Source organism: Leucoraja erinacea, chromosome 10 (assembly GCF_028641065.1).
Source record: "Leucoraja erinacea ecotype New England chromosome 10, Leri_hhj_1, whole genome shotgun sequence".
Classification (NCBI taxonomy): domain Eukaryota; kingdom Metazoa; phylum Chordata; class Chondrichthyes; order Rajiformes; family Rajidae; genus Leucoraja; species Leucoraja erinaceus.
In genome coordinates, this window is record NC_073386.1 from 49,097,918 (window position 1) to 49,114,022 (window position 16,105).

A 16,105-nucleotide genomic window follows, 5' to 3' on the forward strand; every position below is an offset into this window, starting at 1 on the left:
GGAATGCTGTAATTTCTTATTGGTCCTTCCTTACCTCAAACTTCAGACTTCTGCTCAATTGCAAGTCAAGGACAGCACTGTTGCTCGAGAAAGTCCTGCTGAACCTACAGGAAGTGCTGAGGGAACTGTAGATGTTGAGGTATTGTCAAACCATCAGCACTCTTTGTTCAAATGATCCTTTCTTGAATGAAATGTTTAAAATATGACCAACAAATCATGTCCTCCGGTTGATACATATAACTGATACATATGACTGTACAGACATTCCATACTCACTAAAAAGAACACACTATTGTTTCCTGATCATATTTATTAATGATTTTTGAAATGGAAATTCAACATGTTAAAAACAAATAACCATATAACAATTACAGCACGGAAACAGGCCATCTCGGTCCTACAAGTCCGTGCCGAACAATTATTTTCCCTTAGTCCCACCTGCCTGCACTTATACCATAACCCTCCATTCCCTTCTCATCCATATGCCTATCCAATTTATTTTTAAATTATACCAACGAACCTGCCGCCACCACTTCCACTGGAAGCTCATTCCACACCGCTACCACTCTCTGAGTAAAGAAGTTCCCCCTCATGTTACCCCTAAACTTCTGTTCCTTAATTCTGAAGTCATGTCCTCTTGTTTGAATCTTCCCTATTCTCATAGGGAAAAGTTTGTCCACATCAACTCTGTCATTTTAAAGACCTCTATCAAGTCCCCCCTTAACCTTCTGCGCTCCAGAGAATAAAGACCTAACTTATTCAACCTTTCTCTAATAAACCACTAACAGACGTCCATGGCCAGGTACACAAAATTGCTGGCGAAACTCAGCGGGTGCAGCAGCATCTATGGAGCGAAGGAAATAGGCAACGTTTCGGGCAGAAACCCTTCTTCAGACGTCCGTGGCCAGGTGTTTGCTACCATGGACTACTACAACCTGTATTTGTTACCTCGGGCTTTCCTACATCAGAACGTACCTGGTTTGGATGTGAGGGGTCAATCCAATGGGCTTGAGACAAGTTGGACTCCAGTGACAACGCTGGACCAAGCATTCAGAAGCAATTACAAGTTGTAATTCAATTATTTGTTAACAAAATAATTACATCTAAAACACAAATAAACCCCCAACATGAATAACTTAAATGAAAGTGTGCCTTTTATCCCCATCACTTGCCAAATCCAATGAGGTTGTTGGGCTGGTGGATTCTGTGGCAGTTGATCCATAGGGAGTGACTGCTTCTTCATACATTGTTCACTAAACCTGAGACTTCTCTGTTGGATCCCACATGGAGGGAGATCCCGCAACTACTGCCACTGCCATTATGCCGTTATTTATTGGTATATAACATTTATTCTAACCTATAAAGCTTAAGTTTAAAGTAGCTCAAAGCTAATATGCATTGCATCCCCTGAATAACCAAATAGGATGAAAACTGACACTAATTATTCTTTCTTTAAACCAATTTCTTGATCATGTCCATCCTCATTAATCAGTTCAGCCGCCTTCTCTATTATATCATGCCTCTGCTGGCTACAGGCAATAACTACAGGTTGCAGCAGTCTATAGCAGCAAATACCAGGTTATGGACGACTGTTTGTGGTTTATTTGTCCTGTACAGTGTCTGTACAGTCACCATTGTATGTATCAACCGGAGGTCATGGTTTGATGGTCATATTTTGAATATTTCACCTAATGAGAGTTTAAGATTTAAGAGTTTGAGAATTTATTTTTTAATTCTTCCCCGTCCATCCCGTACCACCCCCTCCCCGGGCACTTTCCGTTGCAACCGCAAGAGATGCAACACTTGTCCCTTTACCTCCCCCCTCGACTCCATTCAAGGACCTAAGCAGTCGTTCCAGGTGCGACAGAGGTTCACCTGCATCTCCTCCAACCTCATCTATTGCATCCGCTGCTCTAGATGTCAGCTGATCTACATCGGTGAGACCAAGTGGAGGTTGGGCGATCGTTTCGCCGAACACCTCCGCTCGGTCCGCAATAACCAACCTGACCACCCGGTGGCTCAGCACTTCAACTCCCCCTCCCATTCCCCATCCGACCTCTCTGTCCTGGGTCTCCTCCATGGCCAGAGTGAGCAACACCGGAAATTGGAGGAACAGCACCTCATATTCCGCTTGGGGAGGAGCATCCTGCGGGCATGAACATTGAATTCTCCCAATTTTGTTAGCCCTTGCTGTCTCCTCCCCTTCCTCAGCCCTCGGGCTCTTCCTCCGTTTTCCTTTCTTCTCCTCGCCAGCCCCCATCATTCTGAAGAAGGGTTTCTGCCCGAAACGTTGCCTAGTTCCTTTGCACCATAGATGCTGCTGCACCCGCTGAGTTTCTCCAGCATTTTTGTGTACCTTAGAATTTATTTTTTATTCTTTTGACTAAATGATTCTCCAATTTGTCTGACCTTTACAATAGATTGCAGTTCGGAAAGTATTGAATGGCCTTTAATCCAGTGCTTACCATTCATTAACTTTAAATAGTTTTTCATCTCCACTGTACATTTCTATTTTTCAGTTTGTTTCTGAATTAATTGTCAAGTATAGAAATATAAAGTGAATGATATGGTATTAATTACAATACATTACACAATATATTAGCATTGAACAGGAAATATTTTTATAGTTTATCACAAATGTAATTAACATATTTCCTCTTATTTAGTTATTATTTCCACTACATATTTTTTTTAGAACAAAAAACCTGCATTCTAACAACTGTCTTAATTTATACAGGCTCCAATTGAAATAATAGTAGTTGAAGCCTTATCAAGCCATTCTAAATCTGTCATGTACATTGGTGAAGATACTAACATCCATCATAGAGACTTGCTAGAAACTCATCTGTCTCCTGAGAAGGTAAAACAATAACTACAAGATATATTCATTACAAAAATATGCAGATTATTTTTAACAGCTTGATCAAGCTTTCTTAAAACTTTTCATTTCTACGTCATGTGTTTTTAATGATCAAGACAAGTGTTGAAGCCCTGCACTTAAGGATAAGGGGGAAATCCTTTAAAAACCGAGATGAGAAGAACTTTTTTCACACAGAGAGTGGTGAATCTCTGGAACTCTCTGCCACAGAGGGTAGTTGAGGCCAGTTCATTGGCTATATTTAAGAGGGAGTTAGATGTGGCCCTTGTGGCTAAGGGGATCAGAGGGTATGGAGAGAAGGCAGGTACGGGATACTGAGTTGGATGATCAGCCATGATCATATTGAATGGCGGTGCAGGCTCGAAGGGCCGAATGGCCTACTCCTGCACCTAATTTCTATGTTTCTATTAAGAAAATTTAAGAAAATGATCCAACCTGATTATGCTGCATACAACCGTACACTTGGCAGCCTCGCCAACAGTCTGTCTGCTTTTTCGTCTTTTTTTGTTATTTTTAGTGTGTTTTAATTAAAATGGTGTGTAATTGTTCTCTGGCTTGTTTTATGTGGGGGAAGGGGAGGGGGTCGGGCGAACCTTTTTTTAATCTCTTACCTTGCCGGAGATGCGATTGGTCTTTTGGGTCATCTCTCCAGTTGCTCTGCGGCCTAACATCATGGGTCTGGAGGCATCCTCGGGACTGGCTTTGAACCCCACCGCGGGGCGTGGACTTACCATCGGGGCCGATCCCTTGCCTGTGATTGCTCCAGCCATGGCCTATGAATTTTACCATCAAGAACTCGTTGTCTCGGGAGAGACCGAGTCAGGAAGCTCCAACGACGCAGAGGTTCGGCCGGCCCTGAACCGGGGTCTGATCGCCGGTGCGGGGGAGCTGAGATTCGCTCCCGATGCGTAGGGCTCGACTACCGGCTACAGGAATCAAGATTGTCCCGTCAACGGAAGGCCCCCCAAACGCGGGAGAAGGAAGAATGGAAGAGATTGAACTTCTTTTTCGCCGTCCATCACACTGAGGAATGTGAAGGCGTCTCTGTGGTGGATGTTTATGTTAAAATGTATTTTGTGTGTTCTGTTGCTTTTTATTTTTTGTATGAATAACTTGGCAAATGAAATTCTTCTTATGTTGCAAAACATACTTGGCTAATAAAGTATTATTGTATTGTATTGTAAAATCAAACAATAGCTGCTTTGCCAGAGCTGAAGATGCTAAATTAATGAGAAATATTAATGCTGTTCTCTTATTCTTGATTAAAAAGCATTTTGTTGTTGCCGTAATTCATCAGTAATTCAAGAGAAAATGGTTGATTAAAAGGCTACAAAGTAGTTCAATACTAATTTTTTGCTCTTTTAAACCCCTTTCTCACGGGGCGACTTGACGCAAGAGTTAACCAGAGTTGAACATCGTGGAAACCTCTTGCGATAACCGTACGGCATTCGTGGACCACTGTGGCGTTAACGGCAGGTACTCGTGTAACTTGGTGACTCGGGAGAAAATTCAAGCAAGCTTGAATTTCTCCAAGAGTGACTTGTACACTTGTGGTTGAACATTGCAACATTATATGCACGTAGTGGCCAGTGCGATATCTGTACTGACTCTTGCGTGTACCGTGGGAACTCCTGCGAACGGTGAATCCGGAAGCTGGACAGAGGGGACAGAAGGTGAGTAAAAATTGTCTTCTGTGGGATTGAATTTAAAAAATAAAGATTTGCATCCGCATATGGACATCAACTTATTCATGAGTTATGTTAATGAGATTCAAGAAAATAACTATAATCTTTAAAAGGGACTTTACTGAAAGGTCCCGCACTTTTATGGTCCATGAGAAATTTTTCACATGTACTTCTTTGAGAGATACAGCTCGGAGTCCTCGCCGACCAGCGATCGATGCCTTTCCGAAGCAGGGTCCGGAACGCTACCAATCAATGTTCTCCAGAGACCCGTGTAAAGGAGTGAACTGCACATGCTGGTTTAAAACGAAGACAGACACAAAAAGCTGGAGTAACTCAGCGAATCAAGCAGCATCTCTGGAGAAAAATAGGTGATGTTTCGGGACGAGACACATCTTCGGACTCAATTCCGATTAGGATGTCTGAAGAAGGGTTCCGATTCGAATCGCCACCTATTCTTTTTCTCCAGAGATGCTGCCTGACACGCTGACTTACTCCAGCTTTTTATGTTTTTCTTCCCAGATCTGACTTACCTGCTGAGTTACACCAACATTTTGTGTCTTTTTGTGCGTATTAACCAGCATCTGCAGTTCCTTTAGACATTACCTAACTTCAGATTTTAGAGATATAACTCGGAAACAGGCCCTTCGGCCCACCGAGTCCGCACCGACCACCTATTCTTATACACTCCAGGGACAATTTTACAATGTTACCGAAGCCGATTAACTTACAAACCTGTAATCTCTGGAGTGTGAGAGGAAACCGGTGCACCCATGGTCAGGATCGAACCCCGGTCTCTGGGGCTGTGAGGCAGCAACTCTACCACTGTGCCGCATGTAGTCAGATTTAATAAATTGCTGGTGTTGCTTCCAAAGACAGAGGCACTTATAATATTAGATCAGAATTGCATCTTTCCGCTAATAGTCAATTATTAGTCAATTAATAATAGAATCAATTATTGTTGGTGACATTTCACCTACGTATATCAGACTATTTTCGCAGAGGTAAGTGCCAATTAGGCATAGCAAAAGTTATGAACACGTTTAGACATTTTTTTCCGACTATTTTGTCAAATGCAAATACATGGAGAATGATCAAAGTGCTCACATGGCTCACTCTGTTAGAAGCGTTCTGAGTTTAAATGTTCCGTGTATTCCTTCTTAAAGTTTACATTTTTGTGTGGCCAGGGGTGCGATTGAGAACAGCTGGGAAAGAGCGGAGGGGGCGTCACGAATAACAACGTTTCCCTGGCCATATTATGGCCCATTCCCCAACCGTAACATTAATCAAGCTCTGTGTAACTCCGCCTTCACACCATTTCCCCTGTGACATGGGTTAGTCATCGCTGGGCGGGCTGTGGGCCGAATGGCCTGCCAACGGGAGTCAGAGACTTGACACTGAGATCCATTGTGCAGGAAGGAACTGCGGATGCTGGTTTTTACCGAAGATAGACACAAACGCCACCTGTTCATTTTCTCCAGATGTTGCCTGATCCATTGAGTTACTCCAACATTTTGTGTCTGTGTTCACTATGAACATTGAATTATTTAATTTTAGGTAACTTACACTCTCTCTCTCTCTCTCCCCCCCCCCCCCACCCCCCCCTCCTGCCCCCCACCCTCCCCCATGCAGTAAATGTTGGTTAACCAGTCCAAGGTTTGCAACGATGGTTCCCTCTTGGGATCACACTATCCCTAGCCAACAATTGGCCTATCAGGGAACCAAATATAGACATAAAGTGCTGGAGTGACTCAGTGTGTCAGGCAGCATCTCTGGAGGAAAGGGTTAGGCGACATTTCGGGTCGGGACCCCTCTTCAAAATACCCTGCTGAGGTCATCTGTTGTTGGCCCTGATTTGTCCCGGTCTTTTCTTGCTTCCAGTTCCCCCCTACAATCATCCCGAAGAAGGGTCCCGACCAAAAATGGAATCTATTCCTTTTCTCCAGAGATGCTGCTTGGCCCGCTGAGTTACTCCAGCATTTTGTGTCTAACTTGCTGATTCAGACAGTTTTTGATTATCAAGGATTCTGCGCTGACTCTTTACTCTGAAACACACGTTGGAAATTTAAACTTGGGCGCAACTAACATCGTCTTACTACCGTGGGAACTCTTTAACTCAGCGGGCAGGCAACAGTTGATTGTTGCTCCCTTCAGTTTCCCAGGGGGTCAGGACGGGGCTGGAGTTGGGAGGGAAAGGTGGGGGAGTCAAGGGAGAGGAGGGGGAGACAGATGGAGGTGTCTTCATTTACTGGCGGCGGGTGTCTGTCACTGAAACAGGCAGGTGAGATTTCACATCCACCTTGTGTGTGCCTCTCTCTCTCTCCCTCCCTCCCTCCCACTCACACAAGCTGAGACTCTGCCTCTGTGAGTGTATGTCTCTTTCTCCCCCTCTCCCACATACAGTAAGACCGAGGTACTGTGCTCAGTCCATCTGTGTCTCCCACATACACAGTAAAACTCTGCTTTGTGTGTGTATATACGTCTCCCCTCATTTCTCTCTCCCCCCCCACTCCTCTCTTTCTCCCCCTCCCCACCTCTCTCTTTCTCCCCGTCCCCACCTCTCTCTTTCTCCCCCTCCCCCACCTCTCCCCTTCTCCCCCCACACACAATAAGACCGATGTATTCTGCTTAGTCTCTCTTCGCTCCCACACACACAGATAGACCAAGGTCATGTGCGCTCTTTCTCTTCCGCCAGTCACCCCGAAGTACATCACACTGCCTCTGTGCCTCTCTCTCTGCCTCTCTCCCCCTCTCTCCTAAGTAATGTGGCATCTTCCTGCAGTAAAGTCACGGCATTAGTACAGGCATGTCTCCAAATGAGCCAATTCAACCAAGGGAGGATATTTATAGTGTGTGGGGGGAAAAAAAGTGACATCATTTGTGCCACGTGATGATTTAATTACACTTGACAGTTACAATGTTCATTCAAGATTTAATGGGAAAGCTCGGGAGACGGACAAATCACTCGCACAAATAACAGAAATGCCGAGTACCGTGGGAACTCTTTGTCTACCCCCCCGTTATATCGTGTGATATCGTGCTAGACCACGACCACTTCACTCTGGTTACATCTTGCGTCAAGTCGCCCCGTGATTCTCACAACTCTAGAAGTAGAGAATTAAAAGGGCAACTTTTAAAGAAAGGAGATATGTATGTTTAAGATAATTACAATAATGAAGGATCCCATTTGATATCTTTGCTTCACTCGTCGGTAAATTGCCCTTGACTGAAACTTGTCCAGTAGTTCTACTCCTAATGTAATAATAGTGTTTCCTGTGCACTCAGTGGAGACATTTGTTTGCAGGGTGGTCTCAAAGCCGTTAAACCTGTAAACCCCAAGGCAGCAAGGAATTATGAAGGATTAGTTGAAATGGGAGTACTACAGAAGCAGCTCATGTGAGTAGCTATTTATGCTTCTGAATTAAATAAAAAAACTAAATTTATTCTCAACACTGGTGCCTAATCCATTATTTCAGATGCCATACCATTGGAGTACAGCCATATACATTATTCTGGACAAAAACGAACATGTAAACAATTTATTAATTATTCCATATTTTACTGATGTGTGTTAGGGGGATGGATTTCTTATAACCTTAGTCGAGTAAATGATTTTTCAGTTTGCACACTTCCCTGGGTGATTTGATGAAACCATTGAGGGTGAGGTGCCAGAAGACTGGAGGGTGCAAGCGTTGTGCATCTATTTAAGAAGGGCTGCTGGGATCTTGTCAATATTGCAGGATACTGTGGATAATTCTGTATGAACCATTTAGTATAGCATTTAATTCAGTTGTATAGTTTTGGTGTACTCCTTTTAAAATCTATTATTTCAGTCACACTCATGACTGACTCGTGCTTAAATATTTTAGTCTCCCATGACGGCATTGTGTTTTTTGTTTATTTTTAACAATCATCTCTTCATTATAAATCTGTGGCAGAGAAGCAGAGCAGCGTGCCTTGAATGCAGAGGAACGGGCAAGTTCTCTCGATGCTAGCCTGCAGGAAGCTTTGATTAAAATTATGGACTTGACACAAGAAGCAAAATCAAAAGTGCTGCCACCAAAGCTTCAAGTTCCAGAAGCAACTCCTGGTAAGCTTCCATTTAACCAGAAATAGTTTTACAGCCACCATCAGCTTTCATGTCATCTCTGCGGAATTTACTGTAAATCATGGAGAGATATCAAAATGTTATTCATTGTAATTACTTGCCAACTTCTCCAAGAATACACAAAATAACAGGTTTGATTAAGAAGGTAAAATTGATCAAAATAATTGAGTTGATTGAGTAGCCCAGTCAAACCTGAAATTAAACTATTAAAGCATTCAAATGATAGGTGCAAATATGCAAGGCAAGAATTTTACTTCTCAGAAATGTCTCTTAATGTCTTAAAGATAGTGACCTTGGTTCTTGTCACTTGATAATGTTTATCTTAAGTTTAGACTCATTTATATGTTAATCAAGCCTGCAACCAAACAAGCTCGAACAAATTTGAGATTAATTGCAATTGATTATGGAAGTTTATAACAGTTTAATAGGTTTTTCAGCCTTGATATGCAAAAACATTAATTATTATATTATCTACAATTATGCTGATATGTTATTTCTAGCCATGTTTTTGATACACGACAGTGATTATTTGCTTTGATTGCTTTGAATATTTGGAGTGATGTTCGGTTGCAGTAGCTTTAATTATTTGGTTGAATATGGTTTACCTGATAAGAAACACTGGAAGTTATAAGAAGAGAGGAAGATAAAATAAGAAGACAACAAAAGATAAGTAGATGAATCCCAAATCAGAACATCATTAAAACTTGCTGAACTGTTCAGAACGTCACTTCATGTATCTGCTCAGAATTTATATATCTTTCTTAAAATTATGGGTTTGCATGAAAGCATACAAATGTTTTTTGAGCAATTCTGTCAAATTGTTGTAAATATTTTAAAGTTATTAATACATTTAGGCTTAACCATATTATGCTGATTAATGCCACGATATTGTATAATGTTGCTATCACAAGTTTAATAATAGATAAATAAAGCAATATTTGGTTATTTGTTGAATGATGTGTCCAGTCCTTAAGATTTCCAAAATCACACTGTATTCTGCACAATAAAAACTGTGTTCATTTCAACTGCTGCCAGTGGAGTTTAACATAGGTCATCTCTTAAGGCAAATTACAACACTGATAAATGATAAATCTTGATCTTATCCCATAATCTAAAACTGTGAGTGTGAAAAGGTGAGTAGAAATTCAGCCTCTTCTTGAGTTTATCTTGCATTTTATTTTCTGCACAATTCTTCTTAAGCTCTTTCTGACATTCAAAAACAATTCAATCTTAGCTATATATTACTCCTTTGCCCTCACCACCTTTACATAATATTGATTTGCTGCCATCAAATGAGAGCTTGTCCTCGCTCTTTATTTAGTCCCATAATTGCAGGATCCACTAGTCGTATTAGATCATTCCAATCTGCACCTGCCTTATAATAGTTATTTTTATCCAGACATTTCTTGAAAGAGTTAATCACTGCTGCAACAGACGTCTGTTTTGTTATCATTTCCACAACTTCAAATCTCTTAAAACTTTGCTTAGCCCTTTTCTTTTGCTGGGTACATGCTCGCTTGCTTTGGATGTGTGATGATAGCTTCTCTCCAGCATCATACAGCACCCTTTGCCCTATTAGCTTGATTGTTTTTTGGTCTGGATTATCATGTTGACCTTTTTTCTCAGATTATGCCTCCTCACTCTCCAGTAGAACAAAGCAAAATGTATTCACAACTGACATCGACACTGATTTGGAGGTTTGGTCCACTACAGAGATGTCATCTGTAAACGTAGTTGGAGTTAGATCAGATCTTGGCCACACAATCATGTTTAGGGAGTATACTAAGGAACTGAGCATGCATCTTTGTAGAGCATCAGTGATAACAATTGTTTTGAAGGATGTATTATCACCTTTTCTACATTTTTCTACTCTTCTCCATTTTCTACGTAGTCTATGGGTCAGAAACTCAAGGATCCAGTTGCAGAGGGGGGAGGGTGCTGACTCTTTGGTCTAAGTGTTTGGCGATGAGCTTGGATGGATTATGGTGTTGGAGGTAAAACTATAGTCAATAAATAGAGGTCTGAGGTAGGCGATCGTCTTAATTAGTTGTTCCAGAGATGATTGTAGGACCAGGTAGATGGTGTCTGCCATGGACCTGTTGTGACGGTAGGCAATCTGCAGTGGATCAAGCAAGTCTGGGAGTCTGGAGTTAACGTCATGTCTCTTAAAGCACTTCATAAAACACCTCCTCCGTTACAACCATCAGAGTACAGTTTAAAAAATACAGGACCTTCTTTCTCTCTCCCTCTCCTCTTACCCCCACTACTTTGTTCATCAGTGCTCCCAAACCAGATTTGCTTGCAAAAGGTCAGCACAATATGTTAGAAGGAACTGCAAATGCTAGTTTATACTGAAGACGGACTCAAAAAAGCTGGAGTACCTCAGCGGGACAGGCAGCATCTCTGGAGAGAAGAAATGGGTGACATTTGGGTCGAGACCCTTCTTCAGACTGAGTTACTCCAGCTTTTTGTGTCTGTCATGATGGTGAATGTCAGAGCTACGTGATGATAGTAATTAAGTTACCAGTTTAGGGTGGCAGAGGAGTTGCTGCCTCACTGTGCCAGAGACGTGGTTTTGATCCTCATCTTGGGTGCTGTTTGGAGTTTGCACCTTTTCCCTGGGAGTGCATGGGTTGTCTTCCACATATCAAAAGATGGGCAAGGATTGTAGGTTAATTGGTCTCTGTAAATTGCCTCTAATGTATAAGGAGTAGATGAGAAAGTGGGCACTACAATACTCAGTGAATGGGTGATTAACAGCCAGCAAGGACTCTATGAACTGAAGGGCCTGTATCCATGTTGTATCTCTAAACTCAATCAGGGATGATAGTGTCCTTCTTCTACTTGTGGGGATCTCAGAATGGATGTTAAATGGATGTTGGTAAATACTCCTGCCATCTGGGCCATGCAGGTCCGGAGGATGTGGCCGGGGACTCCTTCTTTAAGTTACTTTCCATGGAATCATTCTCAGGAAGACTGAGTTTACATCTTCTACACCCACAGTGGATACAGGATAAGTAAGTAAGTAAGTTTATTGGCCAAGTATTCACATGCAAGGAATTTGCCTTGGTGCTCTGCCCACAAGTAACAACATGACATACAGTGACAGTTACGAATGACTCAGAAAACACTAAACATTAATAATAATAATAAAAAAAAAATTAATGATAAAACACCATTGATCAAGCATGTGAACCAACAAAATACCAGATCAAAAGGAGGCTACAGATTTTTGGCTGTTGAGTAGAGCAACTACTCATGGATAAAAACTGTTTCTTTGTCTGGCTGTGGCAGCTTTGACAGTCCGGAGTCGCCTTCCAGAAGGAAATGATTCAAAGAGTTTGTTGCCAGGGTGAGAGGGGTCAGATGGTTTCCAGATTGCAGATCAAACTAAAGTAGGTGATATTGTAGATAGTGAAGATGGTTATTAAGAATTACAGCATAATCTGAAGTAGCTGCGGGAAGTGAGCCCAACAGTTCCTTGAAAGTAGCATCGCAGGTAGATAGAGTGGTGATGATACTTTTGGCATGGGAATTGAGTATAGAAGTTGAGATGTTATGTTACAGTTGCACAAGCCATTGTGAGGCAGCACTTGGAGTATTATCTTCAGTTTTGGTCACTCTTCTGTAGGAAAGATGACAATAAGCTGGGAAGAATGCAGAGAAGATTAACGAGGATGTTCCCAGGACTTCTGGGCATGAACTATAGGGACAGGCTGGGCAGGCGAGGAGTGCAGGAGGATAAGAGGGTGATTTTAAACATTTGTGGAGTGGATTTATCATGAGTGGATTTGAGAAGATGAATGCTCATAGCTTTTTTTCCCAAGGTAGGCAAATTAAGAACTAGACTGCATAGTTATAAAGTGAGGGAAAAAATGTAATCGGAAGCTGAGGGGTAACATTTTGACACAGTGGGTATAAGGGATGAGCTGCCAGACAAAATGGTTGAGGTGGGTGCGATAACAACATTTAAAAAGTGTTTTGCATGTACATGGATGGGAAAGATTTTGAGGGATATGGGCCAAATAGGGGCAAAAGGACCAATTTAAATGGGGCATCAAGTTTGGCATGGATGAGTTGGTCTGAAGGGCCTGCTTCCTTGCTGCATGAATGTATGAATTTATGTACACGGTAAAATATGGAGCAACTTGTTATAATTCACTGAAAAACAGTTTGCTGTAATTTCATGAACTATTCAAAGTCCCTTTAAGCTATGGAATCTATGCTGATGGCATTTTGAGCAACTTGGCTGAATTCAGAATTTGCTCTGTAGCACTTGGATGTTGTGAGGCCAATGCCTGTCCTGCAAAGATTATGCAATGGCAGGTGTCTGGGCGATCTGCAGCTGTTCACTGTTCTGATGGCGGAATGGACACCCTTCAGCAGGTTACAAAGTCTTTCAATTCTATAGTGGAACCTTAAATAAAGAATGGTTGACCACTTTGCCGAACACTGCCCACCCAGTCTACAAGCATGACCCTTCTCATTCAGTTGGCTAATTGTTTAATTGCCCATTGCACTCCCTCTGGCCTCTGTCGTTGTGCTTCTCTGCTGATGATGCTCAAAATAAGTTTGATATTTTTTCACTGTGCAAATGCTACCTTCTGGTGTCCACATTGAATGAAATAATTTAAATGAATGAACATTAATTCATTTTTATTTCAGGTTTCCGATCGCTGTTTTGCTTTGGAAATTTAAGATAATTAAGTTTCTCTTGATCTTTTGATTCTTTATTTAATCCACTCTCATTCTCCTTTGTCTAACATCGTTATGCAATTTGTCATTTAACCACATTCAACTTTATTATCGTTCTTCCTTTCTGTTTTCCCTTTCCCATTCCTCTGCACTTTACCATTGTCCATCTCAAACTATTTCAGAATCAAATCCAGCCTCTAATTTCATCAACCTGACACATTAACTGTGGTCTCCACAAAAATTCTATCTGACATATTGAGTATTTTCTGCATTTGGAGTATGTTCCTCCTGCAGCCTTCTATATTTCTTAAACTTCACAACACAGATTACACCTTTTTTTAAACATTATTTTCCTTGAAAAGCAAGATCTGGTATATTGTTCCTGCTTACTTCTTTTTATTAGAAGTAGCCTAATTATAACAGAGAATCATCATTAGATCTACTGATGTGATGCCACACAAATGGACATGAAGACAATGATATCAAAATATAGTGTCCCACTAATATATTTACAGTATTTCTATAAACGGCAAATTTAAAGAGAACGTTGCAAATGTTGCTTCTCAACTCTAAAATAATAAATTCTCGTTTGTTTTTGACATTAATTTTTTCATCTGCTGTAGTACATTTACAGTTTGTTGCTTTCTTCCAAACCTTGTTTCTTGGCTTTCCTTTCTTAGTGTACTGCAATCATGTTGAGCATAAACTTAATGAATGATGAAGAGTTTATTCCAATCATCAGGCACCAGTGGCCAGTCACTTGTTTAATTGGTGGAAATTCATGGATTAATTTTGGTTTCCAAATCTGATGTAGTACCTATTTACTTCATGAACTCTCAACCTGATCTTCCTACAACCATTGGTTCTGTTCAATGATCAATGTGTTTGCTTTATTCCATTTCCATTCATTTGCTACCATTCATAAATTCTGCTCTTATTTGTTATGTCTTACTACATTCGAGGTGTTTTCCTTCCGGAGGAGTTGTGAAACCTCCAACCCCTGTGATCATCTCTCTCACATACTCAGAATCTACCTAAAGACCTTGTTGAAGAATTGAAGCTCTGGAAACAGACCAGGATCTCAGTCCCAGGCCATATTTTCAAGGGTAAACCTATGGGAAATGTTATTAACAAACACAAGTATATTTAGAGCTTCTTTCATTCATCCATTTTTGTAATAATTATGGTGTAATACTTTTTTGTGATCTCAATGAAAGATACTTGTTCGAGGGCCAAAGAAATATAGCCATCATAATTTTATTGAATTTGCAATCTGGTAGTAGCTTGGTGTAAACAAATCTAGTTAATCCGTGGTGCTTATTGATTGCCCTAGAATAGTACTTTAACTTTTCATAACATTTTGATAGTTTAAATTGCAACATTATTTGAGTCAGCTGTCCTCTTTGTATTAGAGAATGTTTTGGGTAGAAGGCATTTTGGTGGAGACCTGCATTAACGCCTGGTCTTAAATATATACATGGAGCTAAATATTAAGAAATAAAAATTAAATTAGGTCGAAAGTGCCAGAAAGGAAGATGTCACTAAATGTTTTTTTTTCATCTGCTCTCTGAGTTCTCCTTGATCCTGTACGATGGCCACAGGCCTAAGTTTTGAAAAGTTCCTCAAAGCAAACTTTGGTTGCAAAATATTGATAGACACAATAAAACAATGAACTCATCAAAAAAAGAAAAGATGATTTCAGCGGTATTTGTAGAACAACCAACAGGTGGCAAATTGGAGCAAATAAAATTTGGGAAGTTGAATTATTCCAAGATGCATTTTAGCAGTGCCTCTTCCATTATTCTTCTGCTTAGCTTAATCCCCATCATTAACATAACTTTTTTTTTACAAATGAACAAAGCAATTAAACGCCTGGTGTTATTGACTTGCCATATTTCTCATTTTACTACATTGGCTCTAAATTACATTAGAATCAATGCCTTTTAATCTAGGTTTTATACTTTTTTTAAGTTTGAAGAACAAGCAGTATTGAATGATTTGAAAGGAGGTAATAAAATAAAAATGGTTGGACACTTCTAGCATAATGTTTATCTGCTTAGTATTGATTAACAGAGGGTAATAATGTATTTGTATTTCTCTGAATCTATTTAAAATTGTTATGTACAGAGGAGAATTAAAAAAATATTACCATAATATAGAGAACTTTCTCAAAGCATTTATAGCACATTTTTCTGATCATTACTGCAGATAAAATGTCTGTATAAAACTGAAATCTCTGTACCCCTTTTCCATTATCACTCGAGACTTATCTTATCCCTTCCTTCATTTTTATATCTATGATTACAATGTATTTTATTTTTCTTCTAGGTGTACTACCAGTCAGTACTACGTCTGTTCGATCTGTTTCAGGAATGTCAAAGTTATCTACCAAGCCAAGAGGCAGCAAATCTAAACTTAAGAGCAAAAAGTCATGATCATTGCCTTATTATTAGATATAACATATTTACTACAAAAACAAACCATGCTTTTCAAAATTTTGCGATGAGTGCGTTTTTTCATTGATGCAAAATGTGTTTCAAATTCCAGCCAACAATATTGTTTGAATCATGCTTTAAATAAGTTTCCACCAGCTTGGTGTTAAGTTGTAAAAGCATTACAAGTAAATGCCTCAAAACACTTCAGACAAATACAAAATACCTTTAATTAAAAATATACCAATGTCTTTGTTTCTTTAACTGAGCTCTAGCATAAGTGCCAGAACTTTCAAACCTATAAGGTGTG

The 16,105-nt window shown here is 40.4% G+C and overlaps 1 protein-coding gene across 8 annotated transcripts in view; it reads left to right on the forward strand.

The window, feature by feature from the left end:
• axdnd1 (axonemal dynein light chain domain containing 1) overlaps nucleotides 1-16,042 on the forward strand; it is a 96,360-nt gene extending 80,318 nt beyond the window's left edge. For 5 of the 8 annotated variants that reach the window (XM_055642193.1, XM_055642195.1, XM_055642191.1 and 2 more), the window contains 5 exons: nucleotides 47-139; nucleotides 2,738-2,860; nucleotides 7,865-7,956; nucleotides 8,499-8,650; nucleotides 15,692-16,041. In XM_055642193.1, the coding sequence (XP_055498168.1) occupies nucleotides 47-139; nucleotides 2,738-2,860; nucleotides 7,865-7,956; nucleotides 8,499-8,650; nucleotides 15,692-15,798 (567 nt within the window). In that variant the 3' untranslated portion in view covers nucleotides 15,799-16,041. Of the gene's footprint in view, nucleotides 1-46; nucleotides 140-2,737; nucleotides 2,861-7,864; nucleotides 7,957-8,498; nucleotides 9,946-15,691 lie in introns of those variants that run through there. The other 3 variants (XR_008724161.1, XM_055642194.1, XM_055642198.1) reach the window with 3 other exon arrangements.
• Nucleotides 16,043-16,105: the final 63 nt, after the last annotated feature.